The sequence below is a fragment of the Geotrypetes seraphini genome, chromosome 8 (genome assembly GCF_902459505.1).
Source record: "Geotrypetes seraphini chromosome 8, aGeoSer1.1, whole genome shotgun sequence".
Classification (NCBI taxonomy): domain Eukaryota; kingdom Metazoa; phylum Chordata; class Amphibia; order Gymnophiona; family Dermophiidae; genus Geotrypetes; species Geotrypetes seraphini.
Genome location: NC_047091.1, coordinates 5,958,202 through 5,970,435, shown reverse-complemented (window position 1 = coordinate 5,970,435; position 12,234 = coordinate 5,958,202). Strand labels below are relative to the sequence as shown.

The following is a 12,234-nucleotide window of genomic DNA, read 5'->3' as shown; positions in this document are numbered from 1 at the left end:
GCTAATGGAGCAAGTTTTCCTGGCTTCCCTCTCTTTCAAACAATGGTAGGGCACGACTTAATTCCTCCAGAAATTAGGGGCCTCATCTTTGCTTTTGTGGCACATAAAGGCCTGTGGAGTTCCTGGTGAAGGTAGCAGACATTATTAGATCTGGGGGGCATCAAAATGATGTGCGTGGCACCCTCCCCTTAATGATTCTGCCAAATTGGGGAAAGCGTCGGATCTTTTCCAGATAAGCCCCGCCACTAATGGAAAAAGTGCATGCGCCGAAAATTAAGCCCCGCCACCTTTTGCCAGTGCACGCAACCTTAATCAGTGAAGTTCTCAGCACAATGGCCCCACAACGCGGCGCAATGTGTATAAAGTAAAGTGGGGGGTTCCCCCCCCACGCCCCCCATCAGAGCACCCAAAAAAGAGGATATGAAACTTAACATTATAAAAAAATAGGATAAACTGCCGACCATTTTTTTAAGGGCTCCGACAGGGGGGTGTGGGGGTACCCCCCCACTTTACTTTCTACAGATCGCGCCTCTTTTTTATAATTTTTTTTGGGTGGCGGAGGTTAACTTTTTGGCGGGGCTTATCTGGAAAAGATCCAAAGCGTCTAATGCCTCCTCATGCCATCTCTCCCTTTCTCCTGTTGAATAATTAAGAGGTCTCGGTGCCAGCGGACTGTGTTCTGCCTTCTTAGGTTCTGATCCTGGAGCCGTCCAAAGTTCTGCAGCCGGCCCAGCTGACCGTGCGCAGCAGCGAGAAGGAGCGGGCTGTTTCTCTTTCGTATGTTTGCCCTTCCGATGAGGTAAGTGTTTCCTCCACAGCCTTCCAACCTTCAAGAATGTGTGATTATTTTGTAAGTCGCTGTGACTTTTAACAGTCAGCGGGTTATCAAGTATTTAATAAACAGACATGGCTTTCTTAGTTGGAATCCGCGTAGAACTTCACGGTGACTGCGGAATATAAGAACATTCGTAATGTAAAAACCTAGCTTTGTTCTTAACTTTTTGTTTCTCCCTGCAGAAAGAAACCCCCAGCTGGACATTCCCTGCCTCTTCCATCCGTGGTGTCAGGTGACCCTAGTTATTTCTTATCGTGTGATCAGCCCCCTTGATTACCATAGGTCTGAAAGGTTAGCTGTTGCGGGACAAGTTAGAAGGTTGTTGTTTTTTTTTGGGGGGGGGGGGTTTGCACTCTTGCTGGTTAAAATTTCTTTCCGAGTTAAAAGAATGATGTGTCGGCTGAATCAGACAATTAGTGACAGTTGGGAACTCAACTTTGTGACATGAAACGGCTTAGGGCTCTGCAATCTTGAGGCAGGAATGTCGAAATGCATGGTTAGAAAATCTAGAACAGTACTAGGTCTCTGCCTACGATAAATGCCATTTATCCACTTTTGGCATCTCAGCCAGATATAGGAGCTTGCTCTGTTGGGTGCTGGTGGGTACAGAGCACGGTTCCCTCTCTAAACTGAGCAAGAGTTGTCCACCTTGGCCAGTGGGGGGTGCTATTTCACTATCGCATTCTCAGTGAGAGACGAGCAAGCTCTGTAGGACTCCAGGGAACCTGCCTGTTCCTAGCAATTGAAACCCCCATGTTGAAGCAGCTCACCCCCCCCTGACAGCAATGCAGTTGAAAGACTCCCACTGAACACCCCCAGTACTGAATAGGTCATTCTTTGTGTCCAGGGAGACGTTATGTCTTTGTTTGGCTCCCCCAATCATTTTGAAATCTTGCCATTCCCTGATAACCTGCATAACCACACAGCTGCCAGCAGCCCCTTTCCTATTGCTTTGGGGTACAGTACTGTAATTTTGTGATCCGATAACTGTCAAAGTGCTATTGGGCTCTTGATCTTCAGATCATGGGCCTTGTGGCTTTGACACAGTCGGGTTCCCTGCATTAGCAAGTTGTTGTTGTGCCAGCATCTGCTCTTCCTCTGATGTCACTTCCTGGACCCGTGCCTAGGAAGTGATGTCAGAGGAAGAGTCGTTGCGCGAGCAACAGCTTGTGCTGGGAACATTAAAGAGGTGCCCGGGTGCCTCTCGTTCTCGCTACGCCACCGGGAACACATGATGTAAGGGGTGGGGAAAGAAGAGATCCATGCCTCCATTTGCTCCCCCCGCCCCTCCTTGGTGGTAATGTTCTCTCCTCATTCTAGTATCGCCAAGTGTGACGAGCGTTGCTGCTTTCTCTATGTGCTCCACACCGCAGAAGACTTCCAGCTTTACTTCTCTACACAGCACCATTGCCGCTGGTGAGTGCACTGCCCCTCCCTCCTTGAGAAAACGTGGGATGATGGTATGGGATGAATGTTAGGTTTGGCTGGTGGTGGGCGGGAGCGACTAGGCCGGCTATTGATCGCTGCTCCCAAATCACTGGCTGATCAGCTTGGTGGGATTTGACCTGCCTTGTTTAGCGGCTCGGGCAGTTGACCCAGCGTGAAGGAACCGTAGCACTTTATTTCCTTTTTGAGTTAGGGATGTTTGTTTTCATATATCTTTGTACCTCTGTAACGTTACTGGCGCCAGCAGCAACCCCCAAGCTGCTGTCTCGTCAGCTCTGACGTCGCGTCCTAGGCTCGGGAAAAGGCCTGGTACAGTGTATGTCATAAGGCAGTGGTCTCAAACTCAAGCCCTTTGCAGGGCCACATTTTGGACTTGTAGGTACCTGGAGGGCCGCAGAAAAAATAGTTTAATGCCTTATTAAAGAAATGACAATTTTGCATGAGGTAAAACTCTTTTAGTTTATAAATCTTTCCTTTTGGCTAAGTCTTAATAATAATATTGTCATTTATAGCTAAAGAGACAGATGATCAAGAAACGGTTTTATTTTACTTTTGTGATTATGATAAACATACCGAGGGCCTCAAAATAGTACCCGGTGGGCCGCATGTGGTCCCCGGGCCACGAGTTTGAGACCACTGTCATAAGGCCTTGAGCAAACCATCTTTATAGAAGATGTGGAGTGACGGATGGGCAGATTGCATAGGCCGTATTATTTTTCTGGCCGATATTAAGTGCAAGTTCGCTGGCCGGATTGGTTTGCTCGCATCTCGGCCGCTAACTGGGCATTTTCAGCAACATTTAACCAGTTATTGCCAATGAAAATGCTCGGTTAGTGCCGGAGATGATTGGGGGGGGGGGGATTCTGGGGATGTGACTGCTTAAATCCTGATACTCAGAACTTAAGCAGTCGGGCTTAGCGGGCAAATAGGCCTCTTTTTATGCGATTTTTTTTTTTTTTTTTTTTTTTAATCTTCACCCGCTAAGCCATTGCCAGATAAGTCTGAATATTCCCTTAACCAGTTAGGCGCTATCCGGCATTGAAAGATCTGGATAGTCGGTGCTGGTCACCATAAACGACCAGGCATTGAATATTCAGGTTTAACACCAGCAGCGCACGGACCAAAAGAAATGAGGCGCTGTAGTGGATCCAGTCTGAAGAGACCCAGCTGGCTTCCATACTGGAGATAGATAGTAATACTTTCACATAAAATTAATGCATGATGTAAAATTGTGGTAATATCAGAACAACACAGGCTCCACAACAAGTTAAATAGAAGGAAAAAGCCTCTGAAAAGGGCCCTCCCACCTCCACAAAAGTGGTTTACTCAAGGTGGTTGAGCGGTCACCTCGTCGGCAAAAAACCTCCATCAAAGTTGAAAAAGCTCTGGGCTGTGCAAAACTCAAAAAGGGTTCATAGACAACTTGGCGAAAGACAAAGGCGTGCGCCGACAACTGAGCGCAAGATGGAGGCGCGCGCCGAAGAAAATTACAGTTTTTAGGGGCTTCGACAGGGGGTTTTGTTGGGGGCCCCCCCAATTTACTGAATAGAGATCGCGCCGGCGTTGTGGGGGGTTTGGGGGGTTGTAACCCTCCACATTGTACTGTAAACTTAACTTTTTCCCTAAAAACAGGGAAAAAGTGAAGTTTTCAGTAAAATGTGGGGGGTTACAACCCCCCACAATGCCCCCACAATGCGGCGCGATCTCTAAGTAAAGTGGGGGGGTTCCCCCCCACGCCTCCCCCGTCGGAGCCGTAAAAAGAGTAATTTTCTGTGGCGCGTGCCTCCGCGCTGCGCTCAATTGTCTGCACGCGCCTTTGTCCCGGCGCGCTTTTGACCTGACACCCTCAAAAAGAGAGATGAAAAACTACCGTATATACTCAAATATAAACCTATCCGAATATAAACCGAGGTAAGTTCCCCCCCCCTAAAAGAGGGAAAAAAGGTTGACTCGAATATAAACCAAACTCACAGCAGTCTCACAAGGTTACTGTGGGAACTTTTGGCAGCCATTTTGAGTAGTGAGACTGCGCGGGGCAGGATAATAGGAGGATTGCTCTTGCCCTGACTCGCTACTAGACCAGCAAAGTTTAAGATAGGCCTGGGGAGAGACCTGAGATGGGTCCATGTCTACTTTATCATTCCCTCTGTAACCCCTATTTGTTCTGTTTGCCTTAATTAGATTATAAGCTCTATTAAGCAGGGATCATCTCTTACGTGTTTGATGTACAGTGTTTCTAGTAGCACTATAGAAATGCTAAAGTAGTAAGACTCATAAGAACATAAGAATTGACACTGCTGGGTCAGACCAGTGGTCCATCATGCCCAGCGGTTCGCTCACGCGGCGGCCCTCTGGCCAAAGATCAGCGCCCTAACTCAAATATAAACCGAGACCCCCCCCCCCCATTTTTTTTTTGCCCAAAAATCTAGGTTTATATTTGAGTATATACAGTACTCAACTTATCTTCAGCTGATCGGTACACCGACGGTGGCCAGCATTTCACAAATCTGCTGCCTCGGGGGGGTGTAGCGCGACCGATCGGACTTTAAAGTGGGACACTGAACGCATCGGCATCCTAAGACGCGTTCAGTGTCCCACTTTAAAGTCCGATCGGTCGCGCTACACCCCCCCCGAGGCAGCAGATTTGTGAAATGCTGGCCACCGTCGGTGTACCGATCAGCTGAAGATAAGTTGAATAGTTTTTCATCTCTCTTTTTTGAGTTTTGCACAGAGCTTTTTTTCAACTTTGAAGGTTTTTTTTTTGCCGATGAGTTGACCGCTCAACCACCTTGAATAAATCACTTTTGTGGAGGAGGGAGGGCCCTTTTCTGAGGCTTTTTCCTTCTACTTTACGTGTTTTGGAGCCTGTGTTTGTTCTGGCATTACACAATTTGACGTCATGCATTAATTTATGTGAAAGTGTTGCTATCTATCATCGTTGATTTTTCACTGTATCTGAGTCATTTTGGTTCCATACTGGAGATTACACCATTGGGTGAGAACACAGAATTGTAGGGGACTCCTGAGACTGAGGTATCTGTTCTCCGTGCCAAGGAGTAACAGAGCAGAAACAGAAAAGGGGGGAGAAAGGGTTAGAAGAGCAGGAGTGAGGGGGAAAAAGGGAGGAGGCGAGAATTAGGACATATCCCTGAGAATAAGCCACTTACATCCTGTCGATTTGGTATAGCCAAGATATTTTTAGCTTCCGCACTCTCGAATGCTGCGTGAAGGTGAACATTCATCAGCATAGGGAGGGAAAAGTATTAGGATCCGTCAGCGCTACAATGTCGCCGAGGTCTGTCAGAGCCAGAGACTAGTGCTGGAGCGGCTCTAAAACGAATCCTTTAAACTGGTTTCCTGCAGCCCCAGTAAATCGGCTCTGACAGACCTCGGTGACATTGTAGCGCTGACGAATCCTAATACTTTCCCCTCTCTATGCTGAGACGGATCCGTCAGCGCTAAATTGTCACCGAGGTCTGTCAGAGCCAGAAGCTAACTATAAGCGGCACGGACCTCAGATTTTTAAGGACGTGCGGGTTTAGATCCGCGAGGTCCGTCAGGTCCGTGAGGTCCACTTTTTACCCCTTCCTGGGAAAATGCTTTATACAAACATATGACTTCTGCTTGCAAATCTAGAGGGCAACTGTTTATTTTTCTCTTGGTGTAGGTTCTGTGAAGTGATTCACTCATTTACGGCAGACCAGACCTGGGCCATCGGTGATGACGCAGGTTGTTGTTCGGAAGACTTCCTGGAGGTAGTGTGTCCAGCTCTGTCCTTTTTAAGTTTTGGTGCCAGGACGTGTCTAGCGCTCAGCTGACGCAGGAGTAGCATTACCAGATTTTCATAAACGAAAATCCGGATCCAGGGCCCTGCCTCCAGACTCCGCCTGGCCCGGCTCCACCCCCCCTCAACCTGTTTGCTTGTCGAGACAGCAGCTGCACATGCGCTGGTGTGATGCGATGACATCACCCGCATGCGTGTGACGTTGCCGCATTGCTAGAAGCTTTTCAGAACCTGGACAAAGTGCCGGGTTTTGAAAAACCATCCGGAAACCCCTCCCCCTCCCCCGGACGTGTTCTCGGAAAGGAGGATATATACAGAGAAATCCGGACGTCTAGTTAACCCTATGCAGGAGGATCACACCCGAGATAACATTTTGTGACGTGCCACTGGGAAAGCGATGCATTTGATGCTTTGGAGAGTTCAGAAGAGAGACGGCAGTGATGTCTCAAGGGAACTAGTGCATCAGGATACTAGGGGGCACTGCCACCCTGTCATGGAGGGGAGGAAGGAGGTCCACAAGGATTACAAATACAGTGGTACCTTGGTTAACGAGCATAATTTGTTCCAGAAGCATGCTTGTAATCCAAAGCACTCGCGCATCAAAGCAAATTTTCCCATAGGACATAATGGGAACTCATACAATTCGTTCCACAACCCAAAGGGGGCGCTATAAGGAACTGGGAGGAAGTGGCCCAAGGGTGGGTACCTGTCTGGATGATGTCCGTGTGCCGCAGCCCCTTCAGCAGTTTGAAGGTGACCAGGTGCTGTCACGGCCCTCCCGATGGATGCGCTTCAGGGCGACGCCTCTGCTGTCCACCAGCCTCCCTTTCCACGCCACTTTGGAGAGCCCACGTAGCCGAGCGCCATCCCGCTAGACGATCACGTACGTGCGCGTTACGTATAAATATGTACGACGTCGATGAGCGCGGCACAGGGCGCTCGTCGACCTGCATGCTTATACAGAACGTGCGCGTACGCGCCCGTTTAGCAAGACGACGCTCGTTTTGCGAGTTAAAATTTGCTGAACTGTTTTTGTTCGTCTTGCAAAACGCTCGCAAACCGCGTTACTCGCAAGCCGAGGTTTGACTGTATTTAAATAAGTTAAAAAAAAAAAACCAACAACAATCCTTTTTGCTTCTAGCCCCATCAGGACAGGGAGGAGGAGGAGGAGGAGTTGAGGGAGGTCAGGATGTAGCTAACTTTAGGTAAATCTAGTGCCCCCCCTCTCCTTCCCTAAATTAGTCTTGGCACAGCTCCTGGCTTCGTTCTCCTTTCTGGAAAGGGCAAAGGCACATGTTGTAAACCACCTCGAACTAATATTGACAAAACGGATCAAGAAATACCTATTTTCACACGAAATCCTTTAGAAAAGATTTTGGCGGCCACTCTGAAAGGTCTGTGGTGGATAATGTGACGGTAATTGCAGGTTTATTTCCCCCTGTGATGTAACCGTCTCGCTTTGCAGCTTAACGGGGCTCATGTCTGGAAGTTTACACCTCGGTTCCTTTTTTTTTTTTTTTTGTCTTTCTCTGTTTACAGTATGACTACGAGTACACAGAGGCCGGGGACCGGGTTGTCCTGGGCAAGGGCACCTATGGGGTCGTTTATGCCGGCCGGGACCTCAGCAACCAAGTGCGCATTGCTATCAAGGAGATTCCAGAACGGGACAGCAGGTTTGGTGCCATTCGCCTGCCCCCAACTGGGTTATAAGCACATAAGTTTCAAGTTTCAAGTTTATTCAATCTTTTGATGGATCGCCTATAAAAATTTCTAAGCGATGTACATAATATAATAAAAAGAGATAAGAAACTTAACATAGTAATTATATTAGCATAACAAAAAAACATTTAAAACGTACATGAGGGGAGAGGGAAAGGATAAAAAGTTACAATTTCGGGTTTTGTGAGAAAAAAGGGAAAGTACAAAAGGTAGGGTAAAAGAGGTAGCACAAAATGGCTTGATCATACTCCATATACAATAATACTAAAACGTAAGAGATTTAAAGGAACTATTAAAAATCAAAGGCATCTTTAAATAAATATGTTTTTAAAAGTTTTTTAAATGTTGTGATATTTTTTTCAATTCTAATAAATTGAGGAAGTTTATTCCACCTTTGTGGACCGGCGACAGTAAAAATATCTGCTCTTCTGGTGCCTATGATTTTTAAAGATGGAACTGCTAATAAGCATTGATCAGTAGAGCGAAGAGATCGATGAGGTTTATATGGAATTAGAGATTTAGAGATAAATTGAGGTTCATTGAATGATAAAGTTTTAAAAATTAGGAGCATTAGTTTAAAACAGATCCTATGATTTACTGGTAACCAGTGTGCATCTATCAGTAGTGGAGATACGTGGTCAAATTTTTTAGAATTATAGATTAATTTTATTGCTGTATTTTGAATTATTTGTATTCTTCTTATTTCTTTTTGTGTGATGTTTAGGAATAGGGCATTACAGTAGTCAATTTTCGCTATTATAAATGAATGGATTAATATGTTTAAAGAAGAAGGAGTGAGAAATTTAGCAATAGATCTTATCTGCCGTAATTTAAAAAAACAATTTTTAATCATATAAGATATATGTTCATGGTAGGATAGTTTGTCGTCTATGTAAACGCCAAGAATTTTTGTTGAAGATACCATATTAATGGGGGTGTTATTAAGAAGAAAAGGTTTAGAAAGAAAAATATATTTTTTCCAATTGAATTACAACACTGGCCCATCCAGCCCAGTATCCCGCTTCCAGGTTCAGGTGGCCCAAGATTCCAGCATGCCAAAGAGTGGCGAGATTCCACGCTACTGACCCCAGGGCTGCCTTAATGGCGTGTGGCCTTTACCTCCCAGCCATTTGTTTCTAAACATAGCCCCATCCATGGGCAGAATTTTCCAGAGCTTAACTATACATCGAGTGGAAATGAATATTTTCTCCTATTTATTTCAGGAGTAGTTTTGTGTAATTCAATGGCGTATCCCCATCGTGTTCTGTTTCCCCAAAAATTAATTCACATTTCCACTCCGTTCAGGATTATATGGCGATTGTATTTACCTCAGCTGAATTTCTTTAGCCTTTCCTCGTGAGAGTGGTTCCAACCCCTTGAACATTTTGGTCACCTTTTTTTGTAACTTTTCCTATTCTCTCTCCTTTTTTAAGATGTGTTGACTATAAACGTACATGGATCGAATAAATTCATGTAAACCTTTCTGAGCTCCCCTGGAATAGAAAATTGAAGAAATAAATAGTGTGAAGAGTTTCAGCCTCTGATTAGTATTGTGACGTCATAATGCCTCATGCCTCCAATAAGAGCCAACCTCATCAGTGATGTCACAATGGCTTGATTGTCCTCTACTTGGTTCACTTTTACTATATTTTGATTTCTAGAGTGGTGCAGTGGTTAAAGCTACAGCCTCAGCACCCTGCGGTTGTGGGTTCAAGCCCCACGCTGCTCCCTGTGACCCTGGGCAAGTCACTTAATCCCCCCCCCATTGTCCCAGGTTCATTAGATAGGTTGTGAGAGGGAAAAATGCTAGAGTACCTGAATAAATTCATGTAAACCGTTCTGAGCTCCCCAAATTGAAGAAATAAATAGTGTGAAGAGTTTCAGCCTCTGATAACCAGAGCTGGTGTTGTGACATCATAATGCCTCATTCCACCAATAAGAGCCAACCTCATCAATGATGTCACAATGATGTCAGAATATACCGCGAATGACCGGGGGGACACTGTTTATACATTTTTCTCTCCTGGGAGTAATTCTTCCTGTGGGTTAATTTTGCACATACCATGACAGCAGTAAGCGAGCTCCTAAGCCGCAGTACGCGGAATTCAATCTCTTACTCTCCGGTTTCTCGTGGGACGTTTTACGTTGGGGTAGCTGACGTTCATGGCAGAGGGGGGGGAGCACATAGCCCGTAGGTGAGTGGGAAGATGGAGGTGCAAAGCGTTGATGGGGCCCTAGTTTTTAGAGTGTGCGTTAAGCGTCTTTTGTTGCATTCTCTTGTTTCTCCTGCTCAGGTACTCGCAGCCTCTCCATGAAGAGATTGCACTGCATAAGCGACTGAAGCATCGGAACATCGTGCGGTACCTGGGCTCCCTCAGCCAGGACGGATTCATTAAGATCTTCATGGAGGAGGTCCCCGGGGGTGAGAGTGTTCTCTCCATATTCATAAAAGGGAATACGGGCTTTGAAATGGTTTTTGTTCAAAGTTGCTTTTGAGCATTGACATTAGCCGTCCTTTTGCCTTCAAGAAATCCCCTCCCCCCTCCTTGTTGTTCCCCTTTTCGTTCTCTCTCCTTGATTTTATTGTAATTCAACCCTGTTTCCTCTTGTTTTTGTTTGTCCGTCCTTGTCTTTGCCTTTGTGATTTTTAAATCTTGTATTACCATTTTGTATTGTAAATTGCTTAGCATTCGAGATAGACGATTACTGTATTTTCACGTAGATAACGTGCACCCGTGTAAAACGCGCACACGGGTATAGCGCGCGGGACACCGAAATATATGTAAAAAAAATTTTGTATACCACGCACACCCGTATACCGCGCATGCTGCCCCCGACTCTCCCGTCGCCGCTCGACTCTCCTTTCACCCGCCCCGACTCTCCTCTGGCCACCCCAACTCTCCTTTCGCCCGCCCCGACTCTCCTCTCCCCCTTGAAGTCCTGTCCCCACCCTGAAAGCCTGATGCCCCCCCCGACGTCCTATTCACCCCCCGCAGGACCACTCGCACCCCCACCCCGAAGGACCGCTCGCACGCACCCCCACCCTGAAGGACCGCTCGCACCCCCACAGCCTCCCGACCCCCCCCATCATGTAGAAGCTCCTACCGATGTCCTGCTGCTTCCTCTTGGCGGTCCCGGCCCTTCTGTGAGCCCTGCGCCTGCGCTGCTTCCTCTTCCGGCGGTCCCACCCTTTCTCTGACGTCAGACACTGATTGAAACCTAGGCTCCTATCAAGAAAGCGCGATTCTGTAACAAGGCGCCTCTAAAAATTTAGGCGGCCTTCAAAAAAAAAAAAAAGAGGCGCTATGCATGTTAGATCTGGGCGTGGCCACGTGTTAGGTGCCTTCTTACAGGGAATCGCTGCTCGTAAGCGTGCTCAAGCGCTGGCGTGGGCGTCTAACTTTTAGTTGTGCCGAGAGCTGGCCTATTTAATGGGCGCCTCTGAAATAGGTGCCGCTCGGCGTAACCGTTCCTCCAAATACACCCCTTTGGTCTTGGAGATTAAAAAGTACAAGGTCAGCATCGATGAGACAAACTTGGTTCTTTTTGTTGCAAAGAGCTTTTTGAACCCCAGTTCGTTTACAAAAGTTGGACAGCTCTAGGTCTAATAGATGCTGCCATTGTAATTTAGATGCTGGGACTCTTGATCATTTACTTTTTTTTCTGTCCCTTTGTCAATGCCTTTTGGAAGTTCATTTGGTCCCAAATTAATTCAATGTTAGAAAATCATGTTGCCCTATCCTATGATACTATTTTATTTGGAACGTCTATGAGACTCAAGAGTCCAATTTCAGCAAATAACAATACACTTTTGTTAATACTGACGGGGGTTGCCATTCAATATATTACTGGAAATTGGAAGGACTATACTAAACTTAATTATCCCTTTTGGTGGAATTCAGTTGGTCATATTTATAAAATGGAGAGAATGCTTACAATAGTTTTAAAAAGATTTGGGGGCCATTGATTACATATTCTAACGATTAGACACCTTGGACACCTTTTTATTACATAGGAATATTTTTAGTGTGGGATGGGGGAGGTATGTCTTGTATTTTAATGGGTTTGTTCCTGATGAATGGGTTGGGTGTGGGTGGGGTCTCCTTTTATATGCATTTAATAATAATAACGTTAAGAATGTCAAGTGATTTTGTACGAATTAATTGATTGAATATTGTACACTTGTTGCAAGATTTGAAAATGAATAAAGAATATACAAATACACCCTTGGGCAAAAAGCAGCATTCAGAGGCCTAAAGAGTCCCTGGATATGTCCAAAAAATAGGTTTGATTATCGGCACTCGGATGACCTGTCTTTTAGGTCGTCCAAGTGCCGACTTGGGTGTGTTTTTTAGACGATAAATTGTGAGCCCACCGGGACAGAGAGGGAAAATGCTTGATTACCTGATTGTAAAACCGCTTAGATAACCTTGATAGACAGTGTATAAAA

At 46.0% G+C, this 12,234-nt stretch overlaps 1 protein-coding gene across 6 annotated transcripts in view; it reads left to right on the top strand.

The window, feature by feature from the left end:
• The window catches only part of MAP3K6 (mitogen-activated protein kinase kinase kinase 6), an 82,149-nt gene that overhangs the window by 29,854 nt on the left and 40,061 nt on the right, over nucleotides 1-12,234 (top strand). For all 6 annotated transcript variants that reach the window (XR_004540498.1, XM_033957306.1, XM_033957307.1 and 3 more), the window contains 6 exons: nucleotides 692-799; nucleotides 1,018-1,067; nucleotides 2,156-2,251; nucleotides 5,949-6,036; nucleotides 7,605-7,738; nucleotides 10,079-10,206. Coding sequence is in view for 5 of the 6 variants with exons in the window: in XM_033957306.1 (XP_033813197.1) it covers nucleotides 692-799; nucleotides 1,018-1,067; nucleotides 2,156-2,251; nucleotides 5,949-6,036; nucleotides 7,605-7,738; nucleotides 10,079-10,206 (604 nt within the window). In the remaining variant the exon portion in view is untranslated. The remainder of the gene's footprint in view (nucleotides 1-691; nucleotides 800-1,017; nucleotides 1,068-2,155; nucleotides 2,252-5,948; nucleotides 6,037-7,604; nucleotides 7,739-10,078; nucleotides 10,207-12,234) is intronic.